The sequence below is a fragment of the Peromyscus leucopus genome, chromosome 15 (assembly GCF_004664715.2).
Source record: "Peromyscus leucopus breed LL Stock chromosome 15, UCI_PerLeu_2.1, whole genome shotgun sequence".
Taxonomy (NCBI): Eukaryota; Metazoa; Chordata; class Mammalia; order Rodentia; family Cricetidae; genus Peromyscus; species Peromyscus leucopus.
The window spans coordinates 11896501-11924149 of record NC_051076.1 but is presented as its reverse complement, the minus strand read 5'-3'; the positions used below and the strand labels follow the sequence as shown (position 1 = coordinate 11924149).

General features: G+C 43.7%; 1 protein-coding gene across 3 annotated transcripts in view; it reads right to left on the bottom strand.

Moving 5' to 3' along the window:
* Nucleotides 1-803: 803 nt before the first annotated feature.
* Nucleotides 804-27649, bottom strand: part of Tgfb2 (transforming growth factor beta 2) — an 87866-nt gene continuing 61020 nt past the window's right edge. For 2 of the 3 annotated variants that reach the window (XM_028876727.2, XM_028876728.2), the window contains 5 exons: nucleotides 11339-11471; nucleotides 11116-11226; nucleotides 9226-9403; nucleotides 6985-7138; nucleotides 804-3655 (listed from right to left, as the gene is read on the bottom strand). In XM_028876727.2, the coding sequence (XP_028732560.1) occupies nucleotides 3497-3655; nucleotides 6985-7138; nucleotides 9226-9403; nucleotides 11116-11226; nucleotides 11339-11471 (735 nt within the window). In that variant the 3' untranslated portion in view covers nucleotides 804-3496. The remainder of the gene's footprint in view (nucleotides 3656-6984; nucleotides 7139-9225; nucleotides 9404-11115; nucleotides 11227-11338; nucleotides 11472-27649) is intronic. The other variant, XM_028876730.2, reaches the window with a different exon arrangement.

Below are 27649 nucleotides of genomic sequence, written 5' to 3'. Positions count from 1 at the left end.
TAAAACGCTTCCTTCGCTTAAGATCAAACAAGATGTGATGGTGGAAACAAGTGACAAGATGGCAGAGAAGAGACCCATCCTCTAGTATGCTTCCATGCTCAAACTGATGGCTGGTCTCCGTGACATGTGGACAACACAGTGGGTACCAACCAAGTTCTTCCATTAGACAAAGCAAGAAGAGCAGACCGAGTCTCATCTACTTTCTCATTAATTCTATTTGAGAAGTGGGGCCCCATAGGTAAGAACCAAGGAGATCTGAGAGAATGGCGTGTGTGTGTGTGTGTGTGTGTGTGTGTGTGTGTGTGTGTGTGCAGTGCTATGGGTAAAACTGAGACAGAAGTAACTGCTCTCAAGCAGCGACCCCAGAGTGCACATGGCTTTTGTTATATCTGGCCGGCTCAGTAACTATCCAAGTTATGGGGCGACAGGGGATCCTGTCTAGACCAGTTCTTTTGGCCTTGGGTTTGGCAGAACATAGAACCAGAAAGCCTAATCATGGCCCAAATATCTCTGCATTTTTTTTTCCTGGTAGACAGTCAAGCTGGGTGGAAACTAAATCCCAAACAATTACCAAATAGTAATAAATGAGAAAATAAAAAGACAGCAAAGCCTCTCTCCGGTTCTTGATAGCTATATCCTGGCTCTGAAGCCGTAGCATGGTATTTCTGAAGTGAACAGCTGTGTGAGAAAAGCACAGGAGACAGCTTTAAGCACAGCTTTTCCAGTGTACACAGTCACCTCACTAGGTCACATGTGGTTTCTACTCTCAAACATGATTCTTTGACAGGAAGAACACAGCAACATATAACTGAAATAATTTATTTACCACTAGAGCACCACAAAAACCAGACATACATTGTGTTAAAATACAGTATAATTGGTCATCAAAACACATAACAGCTATTCTTATATTCCATTCTTTAAAAACCATGCCAACCATAAAATTGTACTGTTGCTTAACACATACAATCCGCTGCCCCGCCCATATGCTAACACACCCCCTGCCCCCTCCTACAACCCCTCCCATGGCAATATTTACGAATAGGAAATAAAGACCTGTAGACCCCACAGACTTGAGAGAGAGAGAGAGAGAGAGAGAGAGAGAGAGAGAGAGAGAGAGAGAGAGAGAGAGAGAGAGATTCAAGAAACTTAAAAAAAGAGCAGTCAGTGCATTCAGAAGGAGAGACAAAATCATACAGAACAAAATGTCATTTTATCTGAGAGAAAAATATCTGCAGAAATAAGAGGGGTTATACAGAAATAACAGAGAAGTGTAAGGGGGAGAAGATGAACACACAGGCAAATCTGGGTCTGTGTTGTGCCTGACACAAGGGTCATTCACCAGCACTTGCTCTGTCTCTTTTTTGGCTTACAAATCCTGTTCTTCGTCTTAACGAATTTTGAGGAAAGCTCCCCAAACAAGTATGCCAACCATATCAAAGACTTTCTCTTTGTATTCACACCTCACTGTGTTACCCTTTGGGTAAGACCATAAATATTTCACTGTTTTGTGGACTAGTTTGTATCTTGAAGCTAAGGAAGTGACGAGGATGCCCTGCAAAGCCCACCGCCAGGTCCCGCCCCTCAGAGATGGACCACCCATTTCCTCAAGCCGAAGCCACCCTCCGCTGTGGAGCATTCTCATTTGGGTGAAAGGAAGAATATTTTGACAATGGAGAATTCGGCTTGTGCTTTTTCAGCCTTCAAAGAATTTCTTTGAAAACCTGAACTTCAGGGTAGTTAATGAAATGATGAATGCTGGTCAGGACTTTTTCCTCCTTTGAAAAACCCAACCAAAGTGTGTATCTTTCAATCCTCCCCATAAAACCCAAAGCCTGATTAAAGAAAAAGGTGCTTTTTCTTTTTAACTGTCTGCTTTTAAACAGCAATAAAATTCTACAAATATATGAATTAAAGAAAGCCAGAGAAACTTTTCCTAGCCCAGTCACCAAGATTCTGAGTTCAGATTATTAAACCCTCTCTAAAACTACATTTGTGCTCAGTTCTCTGTTTTCATACATCTCCATCTTCCCAGGAGAAGCTTTGTCATCGGACCTGACTAGTTAGTCCTGACGCAGAAAAGATGGAGGACGACTGTAGAACTCAAGCATATCTTTTTGGTTTTGTTTGTATGTTTGTTTTTGTTTTTTATCTTTTGGAAAAGAAAAGGAAAGGGAGAAAAATGGACCCAGGTATCTTATGTCATTAAGTGGGCAATACATAAAAGACAAGCATAAAAGATATTATTTTAAAAAAATGAATTTGTAGTGCAAGTCGAAATCTAGGGGTTTTATTCAAAGATACTGGCCAGCTAAAGGAAACAGACATACAATCTGAATGACCATTTAAAAAAAAAGAGTCCAAATTTAAGTTCAATCTAAATCATAATCATTATTACAGAATATCAAAAATATGGTAAGGATCTACATATTACATATAAAGTAGTTAATGTTTTGATTTAATAGTTTGTAAAACAGATCTGCTGATGTGTTTTCAATTATGCTGGCTTCTAGACCCATCTATTTAATAGTATCAGTGTGATTACATATACCAAGACAAAGGAAAAAACCTGCATCATCGGAGCTCTACAGCCACTTCACGGTCCAAAGTCTGACAAAACACGTCAAAACAGGTCAACATTTCACTGGCTTGCTTAAACTGGCAAAGAACCATTTACAATTAAAAGAAAGGAAAAAAAGCGATCTCCCAGATCCCCACTGACTCCAGGCTTTCTTCCTTAGCAGGCCTTCTCGGTGTATGGCTGCCCGCGAAGCTTCTGCAGGCAGTTGGTGCACAGCTCGTGTTCTTTGGGCTTCTACACTTTTGCAGACTTAAGCCCTCTCTATATAAGGACTCATAGGGATTTCATCCTGGTATGACCGCCTGTTTTTCCAGCTCAGTTTGAGTTCAAATTCCTTAAGCCATCCATGAGTTTGTGGCAAAGCATTTGGTCTCCATTTTATACACCTGTTTTGTTTTCCAAGGGCAATGAAAGGTTCATTATAGAGTAACACACAATAAATAACCCACTGTTAGCTCAGAGGAAGGGACGGGGAAGGTGCCCACTGCAGAGCAATACAGAGGAACCAGGGAAGCACGGGGTGAGGTGTGGGTGGAAACGATACGTACAACTCCACTGAACGGATTTCCTGTTTTGTTTTTCTTTCACATAATTAACACTAACAAATTCTTCCAGTGTTTATTTTTTCCTTTAAAAAAAAAAAAAGATGTTTTCTTTTTGTGTCTCTCACGAAGTAGGCGAAATGCAGACTAAAGCCTTCCGTGGTTTTTTTGTCGCTGTAATCTCAGGTGCCAGTTTTAACAAACAGAACACAAGCTTGCAAAATGTTCAAACTAGTACCGCTTTTTCTCCATTTTTTTTCCTTTAAACACTGATGAATCAAAACTCCCTCATGTCATAGACATCATCATCGTCGCTGTCATTGTCATGCGTCATTGTCACCATGATTTTCGTGTCGTGGCTTTTCTGAGGACCTTAGCTGCATTTGCAAGACTTGACGATCATGTTGGAAAGTTGTTCGATCTTGGGTGTGTTACCAATGTAGTAGAGGATGGTCAGTGGCTCCAAATCTTGAGACACACAGCAAGGGGAAGCAGAGGCTTCAGGATTTATGGTATTGTACAAACTGAGGACCTGAGGGACACAACACAGGGACACACACACAAGCAAGTGATTAGTTTCATTTGTGTTTAAATTTTGTACTTATGTGCATGTGTGTGCACCTACAAGCAGGGGCCAGAGGTTGATGGTGGGTGTCTTCCTCAGTCTCTCTCCACTTCATTATCTATCTATCTATCTATCTATCTATCTATCTATCTATCTATCTATCTATCATCTATCTACCATCTACTTATCAATCATCAATCTATCATCTATCTATGTATCTATCTATCATCTATCTATCAATCTATCTACCATCTACCTATCAATCATATATCTATGTATCTATCATCTGTCTATCTATCTATCTATCTATCTTATATATATTTATGTATCTATCTATGTATCTATCTATCTATCTATCTATCTTAGGCTGGGTCTCTTGCTGAATCTGGAGCTTGTTGATTTGGCTCAGGTTGGCTTGTCAGGCTAGGGCTCCTGTCTCTGTCCCTCACAGTCTGAGGTTATAAGAGTACATCACCACATCTGGCTTCTATGTGATTGATGGGGATATGAACTCGGGTCCTCATGATTAGTGCATTTTACACACTGAATCACTTCCCCAGCTCAGGGCCACTGAGTAGGCAATCTCAATTATTTGTTTTCTTACCTCTAAGTTATCGTCAGACTGGCTTGTGTCCTTAACAATGACAAGTTTAGACTTTTCCCACAGGCTGCCTTTTGTTCTTTTTGTACATATTAAACAAATTATTCCATAAAAAGTCAGATTACACCAAAGCGTTCGGTTAGCAGATTTTCCTATTTTTTTTCTAATAAATCTACTGGCCTTTGCTATACAAAGGCCTCAGGCCTCCTGCTATAAGGTCTTGTTTCTATATAAATTCCATATAAACCAAGGTTTCATGAATACCCATTTTATATTCCCACGCAGGTTAAGAGCTCCTTGAGTTCAGGGACTCTGCTCACTTTGTTTATGCCTTGTAACTCTAGGAAGTCTTGTCTGGACAGTATACAACTCGTATGCTAAGCGACAAAATGACAAATAGAGGAGTAATAATTCTTACGAGAGCTGTAATCAACCCTCAGGTATAGACAGGATGCCCGCCTGCAGCAGGATAGCTTCCTGTCAAACAACTTCACGAGCCAGTGAAATGTCACTCACATTTTCCTTCTTAAGAAAATCCTTCTCCTTACAATGACTTATAATTACAGTGGTGTTAAGAAGAGAGGAAAAGGCAACACGAAAGCCACGTGGATTCTTTTTGTTTCGTTTTGTTTCACTTTGATACAAAGTCTCCCTTTGTAGCCCACACTATATAATAGACCATGCTGGCCTTGAACTCACTATATAGCTCAGGTTGACCTTAAACTCACAATCCTCCTGCCTTAGCCACTTCAGTTCTAGAATTACAGGTGTGCACTACCCTACCCAACTAGTTAATCTATAGTTCCAATTGTTCACTTTGTTCTATTTTGCTTAAATCAATAATAGTAACTGACCATCCATTAACATTCTTCATGCTAAATGGGATGACCAAGTTCAAGAACTAAATACCTAGTCCTACAATAGAAGAGAAAGTGCTGTACATAGGTCTGTAGTTTTATCCCATTCTCCATCACAGGCGTGTGTGGCTCTTGTTGATGGAAGTGTGTAGGTTACCCAGTGATGACAGAGATATTTCCAAGGATGCCATTAATGTGTTAGTCAAACAAGTGACCTTTTCCTCGAGATTCCCTGGGATGTTTTCAACTGAGGACAAGAGACCTGTTGAGCACAGCAACACTGAATACTTTATTAGGCTACCCCTGGCTTCTTGGGGAACTGTCCAAACCACATATTTGTGACCATGACAGTTATTCTTCCTTCTCCTTGAAAAACAAGCTTGGCCTCAGCCTTCACACACTCCCTCTGTGTATCAGGGAGGAGAATTACGTTTTGACTTGGCGACTGGGCCCTGCCCGCGTTACAGCTACTGCCGCTGCAGTCCAGATGAAGCAGGCTGGCCAGAGAACTCAGACAAAGAGGCGGCATGAGCCAGCTTCCCTCACATGGCCAAGCACGTGGTCAGCCCTGAGTGCCAAGCCTACAGGGGCACTGGGAAGATGACTGGAGGAGGGGAAGCCATGTTTGCTCATTTCCATTCCAGTCCAGGCAGGCATTTAGAAGTAAATAGACCTCATATTCCACTAATACATAATTTTTTCAAAAGCAGGAAAGAGCCATTTTTTAATAACACAGAATTGTCTAAAATAATTGATAACCCCCCAACTCTTGAATTCAGCCAAATGCGATCTCTCTGGCAGCAGATTCGTTTTCCTACCCTGCAGTGAAGGCAATGTTTCTAATGCCTCTTTAATAAGGAGATTTACAGAGCATAAAGAGCAGAATAGAAACCTCTCCTTGCTGCCACATTTTAGGAATTAAGCTCAGAAAGATGGAGCAATGGGGACCGGGTTATAAAACAAGTAGGGCTGCGATCCAAGCTCTGGGCTGCCACTTTTTTCACTTTCATCTTGGGCAAGGCACCCACAAAATCTAAATCTAATTTCTTTGTTTTTAGAAAAATCCTGTTTGAACAAGACCATGTCTGAAGTCTTCCCATCTCTAAAATCCTACATCATAAGCCACAAGGAGGAAGCCCATGGATGAATAGATCAGTACATAGAAAACGTTGTGCTCGGGGCTGGAGAGATGGCTCAGTGGTTAAGAGCACTGGCTGCTCTTCCAGAGGTCCTGAGTTCAATTCCCAGCAACCATATGATGGCTCACAACCATCTGTAATGAGATCTGGTGCCCTCTTCGGACTTGCAAACAGAACACTGTATACATAATAAATAAGTCTTAAAAAAATAGATAAATAAAGCTTGTTTTAAAAACAAAAACAAACAAACAAAAAAAAAAACAACGTTGTGCTCATCTGGGCTAGGGACACATGGCATCCAGTCTTGGATCTTCTTGCTGAGTTAGTCCTCTGCCCTTACTGAAGAAGCTTGATAAAATATTTAGCTATGTGTTCGCTTTGGGTCCTAGTCATAAAGATTTATAGAGACAGAAGTGGTAGTGCATGCCTGTAATCCCAACACTTGGGAGACAGAAGAGACAGGAGGATTGCCATAAGTTCAAGGCCAGCCTGATCTACATAGTGAATTTCAGGACAGCCAAAGCTACACAATGAGATCCTGTATCAAAAAAAGCAACCACCAACAAAAGAAGTTATAGAGATATCCATCTTAAATATATACATTGTATTTCATAATAACTATTGAGTTTGGCATTGTTGTTATTGTTATTATCACTTACTTAGGCAAGAGTAGGAGAGACGAACAATTCAGATACGTACCTTGGTGTGCTGAGTGTCTGAACTCCATAGATATGGGCACGCCCCAGCACAGAAGTTGGCATTGTACCCTTTGGGTTCATGGATCCATTTCCACCCAAGATCCCTCTTGAAATCAATGTAAAGAGGGCGAAGGCAGCAATTGTCCTGCACATTTCTGTTAAAAGAAGAAGCAGTGGGGATTTGGGAGTTGATTTCACATGTATCTCACCCTGAGTCAAAAAAATGACCCATTAACTCATTCCACTCATAGCAAACACCATGAAACTGGCTAGGAGGGCTCTCTTGTCACCTTATACGATGTCAACAGTGAGATACCATAATGAGTCCCTGGACTACTGTCCCGGATGTATTTTATACCCTGGCCTTTTTGTCTATGACCTGGAAAAATCAATATTCATCTTCAATGAATTAAGAGTAAGCAAGAGGACAGTTGAAAGGGGCAGAGTCCTTCCTGCTGAACAGCTACCATCCAGTCTCTACTGCTGTTTTGTGCACACAGTGGACAAAATACAACAGATATTTTCAGAGAGCCCCTGGAGGCATTTCTCTTTAAGAATATATCCTATGCTTTACCACTTATTGGCTAGATCTAGGAATGAATCAGAGTTCGGGAAATAGGGAGTCTTGTTGCCATAACCACTGTCTCTGTCAACCGAAATGTCTTCCTCTACCTGTGACCTATGACATGGTGAGCACCTCATGAAGAGGCCCCTGCCCCTGATCCACAACTTCTAAAACAAGGAGTCCTCCCCCTATAGGAAGCACAGAAGGTCATGCATGCATCTTCCCCTTCAGGAATTCATGCAAAAGTGGCAAACAAATTCTTGCAGCTCAAGGTATGGCCATCAGCCTTCTTGTACCATCTTATTTCTATAACTCAGAAAGAGATCAGACCCCAGGTGAAGACTTCACATAAGTGATAGGTCTTACTGATGTAGCCAAAAATCTCAAGGAAACTTACATTTGTTTTGTGGCAAAGAGTAATCAGAACTTATCAGAACCCAAGCACTTCAGAGAGACTTGAAGAAAACACCCCCAGGGTTAGTTTTCTCACTTCCCACCTGTTTCATTGCCAGAGAGCTAAGGACCACAGCACAGAAAGAACTGTTGAAAGTCCTCAGGAAACCTCAATGATATGACTGCCTAAACAAGACCTGAGCAAGAACAACACCAATTGACATGCCAGCATGGATGGGGTAAATGTCACAGGGCCCTGCTCCCAGATGAAGGTCTATAGATGATCAATGATGGCTAAGAGATGAAGCATTAGTCTTCCCCAGACATGTAACCCTTATTTGTTATCCAACCCAAAGTGATCAGTGCTGTGGGATGTTAATGTATGTCCTGTGGGAGCCCTTCTTGGGTTCCTTGTGGCGTTACCCAACAGGTCTGTATAGAGGATGATTAGGACCATGGGCCTGAGCGCAGGTGTTTGAGATGGTCTGCACTTGGCTGTGCTGGGGGATGGTCTGTATGTCAAGTTGTTCTGATTGGTCAATAAATAAAACCTGATCGGCCGTGGCTAGGCAGAAAAGATAGGCGGGTCTAACAGAGAGGAGAAATAAAAGGACAGAAAGGCAGAAGGAGACGCTGCAGCCGCCGCCATGACCAGCAGCATGTGAAGACGCCGATAAGCCACGAGCCATGTGGCAAGGTATAGATTTCTAGAAATGGGTTACTTTAAGATATAAGAAAAGTTAGCAAGAAGCCTGCCACGGCCATACAGTTTGTATGCAATATAAGTCTCTGTGTTTGCTTGGTTGGGTCTGAGCGACTGTGGGACTGGCGGGTGACAAGGATTTGTCCTGACTGTGGGCAAGGCAGAAAAACTCAAGCTACAGATCAGCCTAAAACATATATAAATAAGTAACACTAAGTAGAGTAAGCAGGTTGCATTTATGTTTATTTGTGTGTGTGTGTGTGTGTGTGTGTGTGTGTGTGTGTGTGTGTATAAAACAATAACAATCAAAGAAAAAGAGGCTATGAATTTGAGAGGGAGCATAGGATAAAAGGAAGGGATTGGAGGGAAGAAGTTATGTACTATAATTATATTTTAATAAAAAATAAAATATTTTTAGTTAGTCCTTGGGGAGAATGCTGTTATGAGATTCAAAAGCTTTACTGTCTCTACAAACTGGTCTTGAGCAATGACTTCAATTTAGGTCAATATATGGAGGCAAAAGCAAAGACAATGCAGGGGTTAACAGAAGCAATCATTTGTTTTTATTTCCATTTCTTTACCTAAAGCAATAGGCAGCATCCAAAGCGCGCTTCTTCCGTCGGCTGGACTGTTGTGACTCCAGTCTGTAGGAGGGCAACAACATTAGCAGGAGATGTGGGGTCTTCCCACTGTTTTTTTTCCTAGTGGACTTTATAGTTTTCTGATCACCACTGGTATATGTGGAGGTGCCATCAATACCTTGAAAAAACGCATTTGGGTAATAAATATTTAGCTTTACCTTTATCAAATATAAGCAGCAATATTTATATCATATAGTTTCCCCATGTGTGCGGTCACAAACAACAGTGATGACTGCCCAGCTGCATCGACTGGCTATCATCATTCCCCACAGACACAGATATGGCACAATGGGCTTCCCACAAGCAACAATGAACACATCTAAATGGCCCTCTTGTCCAAAGGCAGTTCTGTGTTGAAGGCTGGGCTATTACTGGGAGAAGTCACTACAGAAGAAGTCTTTGACCTATGGTCCAAGGGCAATCTAGGCGGTTTATTTTAGTCCATCCTCAGTGTGGGCTGTGTTCAAGCTCTCAGCAACAGAACACACAGCCATAGAGCATGCCTTGTGGCCTGCTGGTTCCCTCTTTTCCTGAGACCCTCAACCCAGAAGACTTTCCTAATCAGCATAACCCGAGGTGCAGCTAAACAGCCGTGAACTAGGTTCAAGCGAAACAGAACTCACCCTTACCTAATGCTATTTTGGGAAGCTGTGCAGAAAGAGCTTTTTCATTTATTTTATGGCATCCTCAACACTTTTCTGATTCCATCTGAGATTTAGAAACTTGAGCTCCCCAAAGCATGCTCGAGAGACTGCCAGTTTAAGCATTTAATCTCCACTCAAGAGAATCGTGGCTAGGTTAGAGACCAAAATAAATCTCTACACCTTCAGGGAGTGTTTTTCCATGAGCAAGGGCCACTGAGGATTTCTAAAAGTGGATTGAGGTCCCAGGTGAGGTTATGAGGGAAGGCTGGCAGATGCCACAACAGTGTGTGGCATGGACTTCCCTTTCACCTCCTCACCCAACAATTCTCTGTCTCATAAGTCAAGTGGCATCTTCATTTACTCCGTATTTTGATGAATTCAGCTCAAAGGTGAGCAGGAGAAATGAAAGCCTCATTCTGTTTATTAGCTGCTACAGAAACCTAGTAAAGAAGCCACTTGCAGTAGTGGGTGCAGGCTAGAAAAAAGGTATGTCCCAACACTGGGATGGTGAGTTACAGAAACTGAGATGTGAGACAATTCTCTTCTTTAGTGAAATGTATTTGTTGATGCTTGAAATTTTGCTTGGGGGTGGGCAGGGTTAGAAATGGATTTCTTTGAATCCTTGTTATCTACTTCAATTTCTCAGCAGATAGGAAGCTGGTTTGCTTAAGTGAAGAATTAAGAGCTTAGTAACTGAGCAGTAGTTCACGGGGTTACTTAGCCAGTTTCGTCACTAGGCATGAAGCAGTGAAAATCTGGAGTCTATTCCTTTCTTCCAATCCTTTCCATGTAAAAGAAAGTATTTTCATTTTATCTTTGAAGTGTGTGTGTGTGTGTGTGTGTGTGTGTGTGTGTGTGTGTGTGTGTGTGTGCCCTTGAGTGCAGGTGCCCTTGGAGGCCAGAAGAGGTCGCCAGATTCCCCTGGAACAGGAGTTATAAGCGGTTTTGAGCTCCCTGGTGTGGGTTCCGGGGACTGAACTCAGATCTTTTGCGAGAGCAGGTACTGCTCTTAACCACTGAGTCCTCTCTCCAGGCATGCTTCCTACTTTCTTCTCTCTCCCACCGAGCAGATCATCGCCCAGATAAACGGAAGTTTCCACCCTTCACTGAACGATGCCATTTTCACATGCAAACTGACCCCGCCCCTCCGAAGAGACTCTCAGAGTGAGGAGAAAGCCTCGGTTACCTGCAAATCTCGCCTCGAGCTCTTCGCTTTTATTGGGGATGATGTAATTATTCGATGGCACGAAGGTACAGCAGGGGCAGTGCAAACTTATCTTGAATCCCAGGTTCCTGTCTGGAAAACAGAAAGTTAAGGAAGTCATTTGCACGTGTGCGGTCTGCGCCTGCCGTCCGGTCACGAGCTATTGGCCCACATCTAGGGAGAGAAGAAGGAGGTGCCGTGTAACCTTTGTGGTGGAGCCACTCGTGTACGGCGTCAGTCACATCGAAGGACAGCCACTCGCCCTCCGCTCGCGTTTTCACAACCTTGCTATCGATGTAGCGCTGCGTTGGGGACGTTAAGTCTTTGGATTTGAGGATCTAGAGAGGGAAGAGAACAAGAGAAACCACTCAGCTGGATGCTGACAGGGTTACCAAACCCAAACCAGTCACACTATTCCGAGTCATCATGGACGTTTAGCTCCAAGCCTGTCTTCGCGCATCGCCATCCCGGACAGTGTGGTTCCGTGCATGAGAACATAATACCAGCCATTTGTTCTGGAAAGTACAACTACGAAATCCGCCGTGTGTTCTGATAAAGATGGCAGCAGCCATAAAGTCTGGCGTTGAAGAAAAGTGACAGTCGTTATTTTACTTTGCTGACAAAAGTTCTGTAACAATCCGCCATGTTATTTTTTTTAATGCTATGAAGTTTGTGGCTTTGTTGTTCTGTCTCCTTACTTCTTTAATTTGGGGATCTGGGAGATGAGGGCACAGTTCAGAAGACCCACACCCTCCCTCCCAGGTCCCTGGATTATAAATCTTCTCATAGAGAGAGAGAGAGAAAGGGCTTGGCCCCTGTTTCCTAAATCTGCTGGCGTTAAAATATGTGCCCTGCTTTTGAGGTAAACCTCTGGCTGTGTGATTTATGATGAAATCCTGCATCCTGCCATCTCAGAAGGACTTTGGGCAGGAACGGTGTGGCACAATGTGCCAATGAGAGTCTGAAAACAGATCCGCCTGAGCACCAAGACTTCAGGAAGATAGAGAAGGAGCTATGACAGGAAGCTCTGGGATTGCCACGGGGAGTGTACATCTGAGGCGGGATCTACAAGTCTGTTTTAAAATGATCATGTTTTATGAACTAAACTGTGACCCTAAGTTTCCCGGAGCGCTAGTGAATCCTATGTGCAGCCCATGGCTTGCCCTTCAGCAGTACTGAGGGGCTCCAGCCATAGTGTTGTATACAGATCTTCCTGATTCTCAGTCTACTTTTGAGAGTATTTTCTATTTAGGGATTTGGTCCCTCCAGTAAATCAGAAGCTTCTGCAGATCATGGGGTCATGCCATCAACTTGCATCATTTCAAAGAGTAACACTCCACTGATTCAACAGCTACTAAAATGACTCCCTAGATATCTAGTAGATAGATTTGCTCCCTGGTAAGCTGCAAAACCAAAACACGTTACCTTCCAACTAGTTGTTAATGCATTCCTCCCCCTACCCACCCACGAGCGTGCGCGTATCTTTACAGTTTGCTTCAGATAATATGGCAACAAATGCTTCCTGGGATCTTTGGAGTTAGAGTACATTCACCCTAGGACTGACAAAGTACTGTGGAGAAGAAAGAAGCCAGAGTTGGGGCTGCAGTTCAGAGGGAGAGTGCTTGCCTGGCATCCCCAGACTAGAGAAGGAAGGGAGGGAGGGAGGGAGGGAGGGAGGGAGGGAGGGAGGGATAGAGAAAAAGGGGTGGTACAAAAGGAAATAAAAACAAAGTAATAAAGGAGGGGGGAGGGAAAGACAAAGAGAAGGAAGGAGGAAGGATGGAGAGAAGAAGGGAAAAAAGAAAGAAAGCAGACTCATACATTTACATGCTCAGGTGTCCTCATGAACTTTGGACAAACTTACTCCACAGGCCTGTCCCAGTGGACAAACCCCACTAAATGGAAGAATGTAGGGGTAATCATGATCCTGTAAGAGGCAAGAAGTTCTTTTTACCAGTTAAAGAAAAGCAGTGAATATGACTTGAGGGCTGGGTACAATGGACTCGGGCTTAACGCATGCTATTTGGTTTAATTTAATCCTCCAAAGATTCCTGTAAAGTAGATTAAGCAAATGGAAAATCAGGGAGGATTCAAAGCCCGCCCCACCCCCAAGCCATTTTCCCACTTTGTTATGACAATCAGAGTGGGACCTTGGGGTCACTGCTCTTTTTCACAGGATAGAAAGAATTCAATAGTCAAAGCAAAAATCTTTGAAGAAGATTATAGTAAATCTTGATGCAGGCAGAATACATACCTAGTTGACTGAGCATGATATAAAACGTTAAAGACGCAGCCCTGCATCCGTGAGTCCTCTACAGAGAAGAGCTGTCTTGGGCGAATAAGACACAACTTATCCAACTGAGAAGTGGCACAATGTGACCAATATGGGGTAAGAACGACAAAAACAAGAGTGGAAGTGGAATTTCAATCACTTCCCTGGCTGGCCAACGGTTTGGAGCATGCCCAGACTCATCCTTCTGCCGGGGACTTTTCTCCTAGTAGGTCTTCTACGAGGTGCTACATTGTTATGAGGTAATCTGGATACTTTCTGTTCCAGGGATGGAACTCAGGTCAGCAGGATTGGTGGCAGACATCTTTGTCCGCTGGGCCACCTCACCATTGGTGGGAATTCTGTACCTTATAGGGGAGTAAATCTACATTATCCTGATTTCAAGAGGGGGGAATACAGGATAGCAAAGGGACTCTGGCTTTTTCTGTTGTGAATCCACTGAAGAGTTAGGGATTGCGGCTTCCTCAACCACAGAGCACTACAAGACTCAGTCAATGAACAACTCACTTCTTTATTTAAATCAGAGAAGGGCATGCTGGATTGTTTTTATCCAGGTTTAAGAGTCATGAAAAGGCCACAAGTCAATAACCCCAAGAAAGACAGGAGGCCACGTAATTCTGAGACAGAGAAATGCTGGTTTCTCTTCCTGCATCAAGTCAGTGTCTTGAACTCTCTGGACAATGACTTCTTAAATTCACTCACAGTCCTGACTCCACTCTTCTCCTGTCCTGAGCAGAAACAGGAAACAGCTGTTTCTCATCACTCAGAGAATAGTCTGCCTGCTCCTGAAGACTGTTATTAAGTCCCCTCAGCACGCATGTTTTCTCTCTAAGCTAAATAAACGGAGTTCCTTTAGACCGTGTTTAGAGGGGCAGACTCCCAAACCTTTAATCATCTGAGAGGCTAACAAGGACTGATGATGCTTTTTAAAAGTGTACCTCCACAGGCTTCCTGGTTTCCCCCTCAGAACTGTCTAGAAAAGCTTCTACTCACACCTCACCATGGAATGAATCTTCACTTCAAAGCTATCTTCAAAAGCTATACTCCTCCATTCCCTGTTTATTCCCATTTATCAGCATGTTAAATTAAGTCTAAAGAGAAGATGTATCCTAGGGAGTAAACCTGATGTCTCTTCTTCACTGGGCCTTTCTTACATTCGAGAAGTCATAAAAGGTGTTGGGGAGGTAATTCTAGCAATAAAGTGCCTGTCCTGCCAACAAGAGGATCTGAGTTCAGATCCCCAGTACTCATGTGAAAAGTCGGGCATGGTGGCATGCATCTGTAAGTACGGTACAGGAGTAGAGGCAAGAGGATTTCAGAAGGTCACCAGCCAGTCAGCCTCGCTGAATGGCTAAGCTCCAGGTTCACTGAGACTTAAACAGTAAAAGGCTATCAAAAAGCACATCCAATATTGATCTCTGGCCTCCACATGCATGTGTACACACACACACACACACACACACACACACACACACACACACACAGAAGTCACAGCAAAAAAGGACTAGACCTTTTTTAGCCTTTGCTACCTGAGCTGTTCTCTTGTCTCTAAACCAGGGCATCAAATGTGACCAGCTGCTGGGTCCTTCTGGTTCCAAAGTCACTTGTTGCTGTGCTATGTTTATTTCTGCAACTTAGGGCAGAGGTAATTTGGTTGATGAGCAGCCATCTTTCTTGGCCCAGTTACCCAATGCTGCCCATCCATTCCAGATTCTATCCTCAGCTGACCAGAACCTTCGAAATTCTGGGGCTCTTCTAGAACATACTTTCTATCCACTTCTGGCCCTTGCTGGGTGAATTGTGCTTAGCAAACATCCATTGTGCATGTTTCCCAGCTGGCTGATGACAGCTGCACTTGGTATTGAAATGATGCGAGTTAATTAATTGCCTAGAAGCTGACAATGTACAAGACCAAAAGAAAAGGGAGCTAGTACTTCTGTGAAAAACCAGAGCGTTCTAGAAGGTCTTCAGAAGGATGACTTGCTGTAAGGGAAAAGTGCACTTTTGAAAAAAGTTCCTCCAAAGAGTAATGAGAGTTACCACATGACCCAGAAAAGCCACTCCCACCTATAACCCAAAAGAACTGAGAGCCCAGATACAAACAGATAATGTATATATCAGTTATCTCAGACACTGTTCTTTTGCTATGAAGAAACACCATGACCAAGGCAGCTTATAAAAGAGAGCATTTAATTGAGGGCTTGCTTACAGCTTCAAGGGGTTAGTCCATGACCATCATGGTGGTTAACCTATCAGCCAGCAGGTGGACACAATGCTGTAGCTGTAGCTGAGTTCATATTCTGATGCAGAGGCAGGAGGCAGAGAAGGTGAGAGACTGGTCTAGCATAGGCTTTAAAAACCTCAAAGCCCACCCCCAGTGACACACCTCCTTCAACAAGGCCACACCTCCTAATCCTTCCTAAACATTCTACCAACTGGGAACCAAACACTCAAATATATGAGCCTATGGGGGCCATCCTCATTCAAACCATCATACCAGTGTCCACAGCAACATGGTACACAGAGCCAAAATGTGAAGAAAGACCAAGTGCCTGTCAAAAGATATGTGGACGAGCACAATGTAATATATGCATACAGTAGACTACTATATACAGCCAGAGAGACAAGGGGAATTCTGGCATCTGCTGCAACATGGACAAATCTAGAGGACATCAAACTCAGTGAAGGACATCAACACTCACATGAGAAGTTACACTAGGAGAATTTAAACAGAAAGAAAGTAGAATAGTTGTTGCAGGGGTTGGGGGAACAGGGTAATTAGTCATTATGGACAAATGGATGAAGTTTCTGCTTTGAATGATTAACACCAACACCACCAACAAATCCTGGGCTGGTGAGATGCTCAGTGGATAAAGGCACTTTCTGCCATGGCTGATGAGCCAAGTTTGATCCTCAGGACCTACATGGAGGGAGTACTGACTCCCCCAGGTTGTCCTCTGATTTCAGTTTGAGCATCATTGCAAACACACATTCACATATGCATATACTGACAATAACTTCAGTTTTAAAAAAGGGAGGAGTAGAAAATCCTGCCAGTGTGCAATGGTGGCTAACCACACAGCACTGAGCACATGATGCCCATGGCAGTAAACAGAGACAGCCAAAAGGTGAATTTTAGTCTTTGTACATATTTGATCACAATAATATTTTTCTAATTTTAGGTGTGAGAAAGACAGCTATAAAATAAATAACAAAACAAACACTATACTAAAAATCTAGAAGAATCCTGCTCTTTGGTTTTCAATGATTTTCTTGAAACTTCTCTATTTCAAAGAAAATAAGAGTTAAGGAACACATAGAGGTCAGAGGACAACCCTGACAAATCTGACTCTCCTTCCACCATGTGAGTTTTAGGGATCAAACTCAAGTCTTCAAGTTTGGCAGCAAGCACCTTTACATACCCAGCCATCTCCCAGGCTCTATTTTTTTTTCTTTTCCATTAAAGAGTTGATCTGCCAGGTGGTGGTGGTGCACGCCTTTAATTCCAGCACTCGGGAGGCAAAGCCAGGCAGATCTCTTTGAGTTCGAGGCCAGCCTGGTATACAGAGCGAGATCCAGGACAGGCACCAAAACTACACGGAGAAACTCTGTCTCGATAAAACAAAAAAAAACAAACAAAAAAAAAAAGAGTTGACCAACAATAGTTCTTCACTGACTTAGAAGCAAGGGCTCCTAAGAGCTTGAAAATGAGATTCCTCTGTCTCAGGCTCAGCTACCACCCACGGGGCTGCCTTCACGGCATTACTGATACGGACAAGTTATATACAACATGTGTAAAGTACTCACGTCTCACCTTTGGCAAGACTTTAAGTTCTTCAGTGAGTTACAAAACCCCTACACAAAAGGATTCATTCATCCCTCCACCCCTGGAAAGTAGCCAGCTGGGGAGTGGTTAGAGGTGAAAGTCACCGCGTTCCCGAATTGTTTAGGGGTTTTTAAAAAAGTAAAAGTATAGTTGGAAATTGCAGCCAGAGAAAAATCTTCACCGTAAAAGAATAATACTGTAAATCAACTTGGGATTTGGCTTGATGCCAAGGGTGACATCTCTCCATGACATACCACAGCATTGCAAGAAGGTTGTGGGAATTGGACATCACAATCCGCATCCGGACATTAATGACCCTGCAGGAGCACGGAGGAGTCAATTCAACCAGCCTTCTAATGGAAAGGAGATTTCACAGCAGGGCTGTAGAGAAAACCTGCGCTGGCCTCACTGGTGCCGGCCCATCTTGCTGTGACAATCTTAATGTCTCCAGTGTTCCAACTGTCATTAATGTCTAAGTGTGTTTAAATATGACTAGGGTTTCCAATAATATTTATTAATGAATACCGATTTAAGTGTACACTCTGTTGGCTGTGACCATGAACCTCTTGGATGTGCTTGACACCAAGTTATGAACTTCTGAATCATAAAGCTCAAGACTGGAGAGGCACTGCAGAGGCCAGCTGCTCCAGCCCGACCCAGCCTACTCCCGTCTTTCTTTTTGTGAAGGCCTCTCTTCTCGACTTTACAAGAAAGCCACCTGTCACCTCTAGATATTTCAAATTCTTCAGATTCTGCCTTCTCTGAACATTTCCACCAAGCAGGCTGTTAATCATAGTCCCACTGTCAAAATGACTCTGCAGTCAGTGGAGCTCTTCAAATATTTCCAAGTTTGTTTTTAGTCCAACAAAACCCCTGTGCAGTAGACATTACGGCTCTGAGTCTCACATCCTCTAGCTAAAGATGGAAGCCCGAAGGACTCATGCGCATTGGCAAAGCTTGGGAGCAAGAGCCTGGATGCATAGCGAAGAGGGTTTTCCAATATTGTATTTTGCTTGCTCTAGTAAAATGTGAAATTCTCTCTCTTCTCTATGACAGCCCCAGTCATGAGGGGCAATTTCCTTCAACAGCTTCCTTCAGGTCAAGTTCAAGGCACTTCACTGTTCTAGTAATGCCCCTCCCACACTCCCAGTACTGGGTACTGAACCAAGGCCCGTGATTGTTAGGCAAGCGCTCCATCACTGAGCCGTATCTCTAGCTCTCTTATTTTTTATTTTAGCACAGGGTTTCATTTAGTTGCTCATGCTGGCACTGAATTTATTATGGAGTCCAGGCTGACCTTCAACTTACAATCCTTTTACCTCTGCCTCCCCTTCTGGGTAGCTGCAACTTAGGTCTGTGATACCAGGCAAAGCTGTCTTTTCCATGTCTCTCTAAAGATGAGTTCTTCAATAAAGTCCATGTGTGATCTAGAGTATGGGAAGGACACAGAGGATGGTGAACGTGGTCTGAGGGGCACCTACGTTCCTTGTTTGGGCATACTCTTAATGAAAATGACTTCATTTGGTTAGTAGGCACATCCATCATCCATTGAGTCATTCATTTCTGTCTCTATCTCCCTATCTCTGTCTGTCTGTTGCTCCCTCTCTCTAGCCCAGCCTCAGCATTTCCAGTTTCATAGGCTGAGAACCTAAGAGCCTGTATTTGTATCACATTCCCATATGATACAGAAGCACGGAGCAGAGAACACTCTGGACCTCACTGTTGTAGTCTACATTTATGGAATTTATATTTGGATCACAAACACAAATGTTTCCCTTTCAACTTTGAAGTTGATTATTCTATCTAGGTTTTTAGCTTGCTGGATTCTCTCTGAATGCTGTTTGCCACTCAGTATATAATTTGTAGATGTATTACATAATATGTATAGCTTCCTTTTGGCATTGTGTCTGTTACTGCTTACTCAATATCTTCATCATGTTGGTGTCAAAGCTAACCATGGCACCCAAACCAGAACTTGTTGCTAGATTCAGTTCCTTCCTGGCTGCTTGTCTCTGAAATCACACTTTATGGTGCACTATCTACAGCCAAGAAAGTGGAATTTCAACAATTGAGAGCTGCAGGGCCTGTTTAGGTGAGCAGTCTCACTCATCTCGGTGGAAGGACCGCTTATTTCCCTTCTCCTCTGTGGCCCTTGATGTTCTCTATGCAAAGTGTCCTTGAAGATCAGTGTTGTGATGGTCTCAGGGACTTTTGGAGTTAGGCACACCCAAGCTCTCACTCTCTAGACCTGTGAGGTTTTAAAACCAACTTGTATAGTAGCTAAAATGTCACAAGTTGTAATTCTTCTGGTGCCTCTCTGATTTCATATGGCCACCTTGTCATGGACACTAGTCAGATGACTGTTAGGGGCCTGTCCTCTTCCATATGGTCCTATCTTAACTAATTATCCCACAGTGAATTTACTTGAAAACCAGATCACAGTTTAGGAATAAGTGCTTGAGTATATCGGTGGGGAGGTGAGAAGAAACCCAACTGCAGCGGTATCACACACCATGCTGTGTAGACAACTTTGACGTGTGTGACCAGACTGTAAAATCCTTTAGAGAAAGAATGTTCTTTGTGACACTCCCTTATTAGCCTACACAGCCTTCCACTGGCACCGTATACAGCCCGGTCCTGTATAAATCCCTATCACTAACAAACCTAGAAACACTGGGTCAAGTGATAATTAAGTCCCAATCAAAGAATGAATAATCAGTCTTTGAAAGTGACAAATGAAAACTCCTTGGGGTTTTTTACACACCTGCAGACCAACCACAGCAGTTACACATATCTCAGAGATCAGAATCACGAAAGGTCTGTGACAGGATGCTCCACGAGACCCTTTCTGCTGTGTTACTTGTTACTAGAATGCAAATTGGGGCGGGGAGCAGAAAAGAGAATTGCCAAGTGATGGAAAGTGGAACTTTCTAGAGAATCAGAGCTAGGCAAAATTATTTTTTTTCTTTTCCAGAGGCAGAAATGTAACTCTCTTCCCGGTCACACTGGGCCACTTTCGGGGTACCTGACAAACCACGGCTGGCATCAGTAACCTTCTGAGGTAGCTCAGCACACCCAGAACTTACTACTTCTGCTAACACCATGTCCCATAATTGTCATGGCTCCTTTGTAATTGTACCCTTCCAAGAAGTCCTCAGTAATGTATGCCTGGCAAGGACTTTTCTGGAGCCTGCAGAGCCAGCCTGCAACAGACATCAGCTTTGGAAGACGGAAGAGAGTGAAAACAGACCCTCTGGAGCTCAAATCACCCGTGTTGCCATGAATGCTTGCTTTCTCTTTGTAGTATATCGCTCGGCACTTGATAGGCACCTACGGGATGCATAACCAAGTGTACCTGCAACCAAGGATAAGAACACACAGAATCCTTTTTACACTAATGTCACCAGATATGTGTTGAGACACTCCCCCCACCCTGCACACACACACACACACACACACACACACACACACACACACACACCACACCACACTCCTCCTCTGTGATGGAAATACCTTACAATTCTCTATTGTTCTCCTTCCTTTTGTTCATTCTACAGATGGGCCTTTGTGCTGTGACTGCACATAGGCATAAACAAGTAAATTCACTTCTCCAGGTCTAAGGGATGAAAGAGACCTTTGTCACTTGAAATAGCCAATGCTGCAGCTCAGAGGGACATGCAAGGCCATCGCAGACATCACACAGCTTAGAAGGGATTCGACAGACTAAATAACATCAGTGCAGGAGATCGCACAGCATAGAATTGATGGTTGAAGGTCACGAATCCTTTTGTTGGCTGAACTTTCTCACTCCCTGAGGCTATACAGCCTAGTGCTGTCAGCAGATGTGGATGGGTCTGAAATAGACCCACGACTCCCTGGAGTGACCTTCTGATTTTCTTATCTGACTTTTTATTCCGATTCTCTGCTCTGACACTAACACAGATGGGTTTGGAGAACACATTTCTAACACTTCTTCCTACTTCCTGGTACCTACGATACACATTGCCTGTACTATAATTTATGCACATATTTACATTCAGCTGAGCACTTCCACTAGTGGTTGGGGCTATTCAGTACCAAGTTTGAATAAGTCAAGAATCAGCTTTTTTTTTTTTTTTTTTTTTTTTTTTTTTTTTTGGCTTTAAAATGTATAGAGAGCTCGGGGATTATCTTCTTAGTTTGATTCCTGTTGCAATGACAAAATACCCGAGGCTGTGTACTTTGTAAAGCAAAGAGGTTTATCTGGCTCATAGTTGGGGGGGGGGTGAAAGTGAAAACTTGGGCAGTCAAATCTGTTTGGGTTCTGGTGAGGGCATGTGAGTTACATCACAGCATGGTGAGAGTATGTGCCAAAGTGGCATGAATGAAGAGAGAAAGGCCAGCATAGGGTAGCCTTACTTTACAGTGTATGCAAGGGACACAGGAAAGACACCGCTGAAATGGCTGTTCCATGACTGGAGGGGGTGGGTGTTGTGGATAAGAGAGAAAGGACATCCAGAGGCATCTGGAAGAGTCCAGGGCCTAGAACAAGAGAAACAGACTGAACATGGCCAGGGCTAGGGAAGTGGGGAAAATGGCAAGAGAGAAAATATCAAGGAAGAAAAAGCAGAGAAAGCTAGAATAGTAGCGGGGGCTTGCCCTTATAAAACAGGAACGAGTCTGGAACAGCCTGGGGGTTATTATAGTGGAGGGGAGGGGGGGTGAGAAGGGCCAGGAGTGTGGGTACTTTGGAAAGTACAACAAGTAAATATGAGTAGGGACGGAGGGAGCCTGGAGGCCAGCATGGGCTTTGATATGCTAATAGGTGCCACAGGTATATGTCAATGGAGAGCCATATGTCCCTTCTGCCAGAGGAAAGGGAAATAACTCCCTTTCTTAGATGGGTATCCCTTTCTCACATTCCTGAGGAATGCTGATTTTACCTAACCACCAGAAATCCTTCTATAGTACAGCTTGAATGGAGCATAGACTCAATTTTGGACCAAGTCAGTGGGCCTGCCCTTTTGGAGGGGGGGAATTGGGGTACCCTTTTGACCTGACTTATAACAAGCCACTTGCGGGGAAAGAGTAACTCAGTCTCACTAGACCTAATCCTTACTACAACATGGAAATTAACCACTGTCAAGGAGCTCCCTTCAAGGCACTAATTTCCTGCTCTGCCTCACTCCTCCAATGCTCTATCACTTGTCAACACCCTTCCACTAGAGATGATGCCTTAAATGCATGAGCCATTAAGGGAAAAACCATTCCTAAACCCAAGAGTATTGGTTCCATTAACTTGTTACAGAACCTTACTTTTTTTAAACCTACATTGTTATTATCTACTTTGCCAGTTGCTAAATAAATGACAGAAAATGGGTAGGCAAGTACATTTCTTTCTCCATAAATATTTGGAGAGAGACCTTTAAAACCCAGGCAGGACATTTTCCAAAGCTAAAGAAGCAAGTAATGGTTCTTAAAGGACCCGTTATGATGTCACACATTTATTTTAACAATGATCTTGTTATGAAACCTTTCTTGACTTCACTCAGAAGTACTCATTATGCCGGGGGGGGGGGGGGGGGGAGGAGCGGGGTGAGGGAAGAGCAAGATGAAGACCAGTGACCACAAGATCAAGTACGGTGGTGATGGAGAGCGTCAAAGAGGAGAGTACAGCTGCCGGCAGGGGTGGCTCTGTTGGAAAGGGGACCCTGAGGTGACAGGCAGGGTGGGGCCCAAAGTCACCAGCCAGTTACAGGAGGGACGAAGACCTAAGGGACTGAAGAAGCCAGACACACGGATAGCTCTAGAAGTGCATTGTGGATAGAGAGAAGAGTAGACACGAGCCTTAGCAGGGAGTGAGTAGAGAGTGGATAACAAGGTCTAGGGACCAGCATATGGGAGCTTCATGGCAGGCGAAAGCAGCACTTTTCAGACAAGTATGGCCAAAGTCGGGGCTGGAGGGGCCTGACTTCATATCTAATGGAAAACCAGGGCCATCACCATCCACCTTACTGTCTAAACTCTCCACTAGAACTGCGGCAGTTTTCAAAAAGTAAACCAATAGCACCTCTCCAACATCCAGATCTGTCCCTGAAGAGGTGTCCTCAAAAGCTGTGAGCTGAGCCTACTTCTAGAAGTTCCACCCAAAAAACTATTTTGAACTTTATCAAAACGCTAGTCACCAAGTAAGCTGTGTTCTCCCTTGGAAGAGACTTTGGGCTTGAGGAGGTTATAGAAGAGTTGAGATAGCAAACATCTGTAGCACGATAAAAAGAACTTTATTGAAAATCAATTCATAGGGTGCTGGAGAGATACCTCAGTGGTTAGGATTTCTTCCAGGGGACCCATGTTCTGTTTGCAACATCCACATTGGGAGGTTCACAAACTTTCTGAACTCTGTTCTGGGAAATCGGATGTCCTCATTTGGCCTCTGCGGGTACCGGCACATGAGGTGACGTACACACACGTAGGCACCCACTCATACACGCAAATTAAAAAATTAGAAATCAATCCGAAATAGAAAATCTCTTTGTCTGATGATGAGCCAGGAAGTAGAAGCTGAGGGTAGGGGATGAGGTAAAGGATTGTCCCCACTGATTTGATTGCTTTCTAGTAGTTCTTCAAAAAGACAAATGAGACACATCACACACAGTCCCCAGCTCACTCACTGTCCTTAGCGATTTAATCCAGTAAACACACAAGCCATAAAATGACATAAACCATGGCCAGCCCCATCCTCTCCTCTGCTCTACTCATAACAGGAAACAGATCAGATCAAGTCCAACCAGAGATAATGGACAACATCATAGTGATTTTTCTAGTCACATGCTAATTGTAGAAGAAATAATACTGTCACCCCCCCACCCCAGGTGGCCAGTAAAAGCCAGATAATGGTCCACCTCTGCTTCCGATTTGCCACACTTGGAAGGCACATTACCTCAGAGACTCATTCAAGAAAACCTTTCCCTCCAGTTCACAATGTAGAGGCTCAGAGAGAAGAGGCATTTGTTGGACCCAAAAGCTAAAACGGAAATAGGTAGGAAGCAAAAACAAACCCAGGGCTGCCTGGTTATGCAGCTCCCCTCCTCGCTAAATGGCTCATGAGCAGGTGGCGTGGGAAATGTTCTTTGATGCCTTCGGGCAAACTCATTGAGGAGCAATCAGGAACCAGACTGTGCCACAGGGACTATAGTGCTCAAGCTTTGGTTTATACCACACAGAAACCGACTGTAAAGACACTGTTCTACAAAGCATCCAAAAGAACGCTTGGGGAGCTACAATGGAAATTGCTGGGGAGACAGAGCCTGTGTGAGGTTTTCATGCGTGGACCTGATACATTTCTGACAAATAAGGTGGTTGTATTTGTATTGTACCAACTTGCAAGTATTTCTAGCCACAGGACTTCCTTGGGATCCCAAAAGGATGGGATCTCAGCACACATGGTCCCAACCTCACAGCCTTGTGCTTTCTGCTGCTAAGGTGAAGAGGTCGAGAATATGGCTCCTGGAGCCAGACAGCTTGGGTGGGAATCCAGACATGGCCCTCCTCTAACCCAATGGCAACAAAGTTACTGAAGTTCACCAGGCACCAGTGTCCTTGTTTATAACAAACAGGAGATGGCATTACCTACCCTTTCTAGGGTTTTTATAAAGAGTGAATGGCTTTTTTACACACACACACACACACACACACACACACACACATGAGAGAGAGAGAGAGAGAGAGAGAGAGAGAGAGAGAGAGAGAGAGAGAGAGAGAGAGCACTCACAACATTGTGTGCAACACACGGTGAATATTGGATGTATTAACAATAATATCAATACTGTTCTATTGTTCCTGGGCTATAATATGGAAAAAGGAGTAATAACACTATTAGTTACTATTGCATGATCAGGAACTTTTTTAATTCAATCAAGAAGGATTGGTGTCCGTGTGACTTTCTGAGTCCCAGCTACTCACACAGCTAGCTGACTCCAAGTAGCATCATGACCTAATGGAAATGATAACTATTCAACTTCCTTCTGAGACAGGCATGCCTTCGGATCACTTTGTAAAACCCTGAGATACTGATGGCCTTGTGTAAAGAGGATTTTTTATACATCATGGCTGTTTTGTTTGTTTATTTGTTTTGGAGGGGGATTGAAATGGTTCCTATGCTGTGTATGTCTCCAACGTGGCGCCAGAGGTGAGGTCAGTCTTAAGGGGATTGTATGTTGTAAAATTCCATACAACAGGAGCACAGTATAACTTTTTTTTCAGTAGCATATTTTGCAAGTCTAATTTAACAGACAGTCAGGGTTTTCTGGCTGACCTCTTTTTTTATTTTATATCCCCTTGGGCAATATGAGAAATGAAAGCTGAGAGTTTTTTTTCTCTCTCTCTTTTCTACTCTCTCTCTCTCTCTCTCTCTCTCTCTCTCTCTCTCTCTCACACACACACACACACACACACACACACGCACACACACACACACACACACACACACACACACACACACACACGAGTCGGGGCGGGGGAGGAGGAGGAGGTAGTTTTCATTAACTCCATTAGCACTGTTCTCCCTACAGTAGCAGGCTCCCCTCCTTTCACATCTTAAGACCCCAGATCTCTCCAAATGCAGGTCTAGGCCGTCCATCATCCACCCTAACTTCCAACCTACAGCCCCAGAAATGCACATCTCAGAATCTTGCATAGATGAACTGTGTAGACTGTCTGCTTAGGTAGGGGATGACTTGCTTTCACTACTAAAATAGTTCGATTATTTTGCTCCACGAACATCGGTTCTCCATTTCCTCCTCAAATATAACAGCTTAATACCTTCTACAGCATGAAGTGAAAAACTAAATGGCTATCAATGATTTATGGCGGAACCACTGTTTCATGGCTTCGCCCCTGCTTTCCTTCAGTGGTGAGATCCCAGGCTGTGGAGAGCTGGATCCTTTAGAAACTATGTTTCACAGAGGAGGGAGGAGGTGAGATCCCAGGCCATGGAGAGCTGGATCCTTTAGAAACTATGTTTCACAGAGGAGGGAGGAGGTGAGATCCCAGGCCGTGGAGAGCTGGATCCTTTAGAAACTATGTTTGACAGAGGAAGGAGGAGGTGGGAGAAAGTGAGAAGACAGCTTTGGTTTTCCTGCTGTCTAAATTCTGACGGAGTCCACTTGAGAGGGGCACCCTCATGCTAAGTTCGTGGTGGCACCAAAGCTGTGTGTCTTTGACCCCTATAAAAATGAATGGTGTCAGCACCTTGGACGTCCATGATCAAGAGTCGCCATTCCCCCAAAACGCACTGTGTCTACTTTTTCTCAGCACGCCCACCACCCGCTGGGTCACAGGGCTCTATCATTAGGCTATCTGGAAGTGTTCCTGGTCACTTCACACCAACTCCACGTGAGGAGGTGACACTTTGGCAGCTTTTCCTTTGAAGTTCCATTTTATAAGAACTCAGTACATCACCCCAGTAGCTCAGGGGAGGAAGTGATATAAAAATTGACTCGCTAGTCTGCAGCTAATTAGCTAATTTGTAACAAGCTGCTTCCCAAGTGAGAATGGGAAGCTCCTGGTCCCAAGCTCTGGGCTATCACACTTCAACCATGAGGAGACCTTTTGGAAACCACCTGAGTCCAGAAGCAACTGCCCCTTTTCTTCCCAGGAAGAAGCAGAATCTCCAAGAAGGGAATCTTGAGTAGTTCTTTTGCAAAGCTCTTCAAAGGACTACATGTTGGGAAATGACTGGATCCACATGCTAATTTACACACAGGTGTGCATTAGTAGGTTATGAACATATAGGGACACACACACACCCTTCTGCACAGTGCCCTGAAGAATCTCAGTGTATCTTAATGTGTCTTCCAGGAATCGATTCTCCACTGCCTCAGAGTCACACACAGTCCTCTAGGAAGCAGAATATCAGAAGACATGGTAATCAAAGGGCAGCCAGAAACTTTAGGGCTTGATCTCGGAACAACCAAATTTTTCAAATAGTTTAAGATCTTCCCATTTAAGCACAAAACCATTTTTTTTTCTTTTTCAAAATGATATTTCAATGAGTTTAGATAAAAACTCATAAATCTATTACATGTGTTCAATTCTATTCTTGTAACTTAGCCTCACTGCTGCAGCTCAAGGCCATTATCATAAACATCAGTTGCTATGCTAGGCTGAAAACAACATGACCAAAGGCTGCAAAGACACTGCCACCCTCCCTACCCCAGTGACAACTAAAGGGGAAAGATGATGAACAATAAGGAAAAACAGGGCTTCCGATAAAGGGTCCAGAAGCAGACGTCAGAGGACAGCTGGAGTGTCAAGGGGACAAACGTGGGGTGGGCTTTATACAGGGTAGGTTTTAAGTAAATGGTCCTCTGCAGACCTTACTGGGCTTTCTGACCAGCATCACTGTTGTACTGGTAAAAATC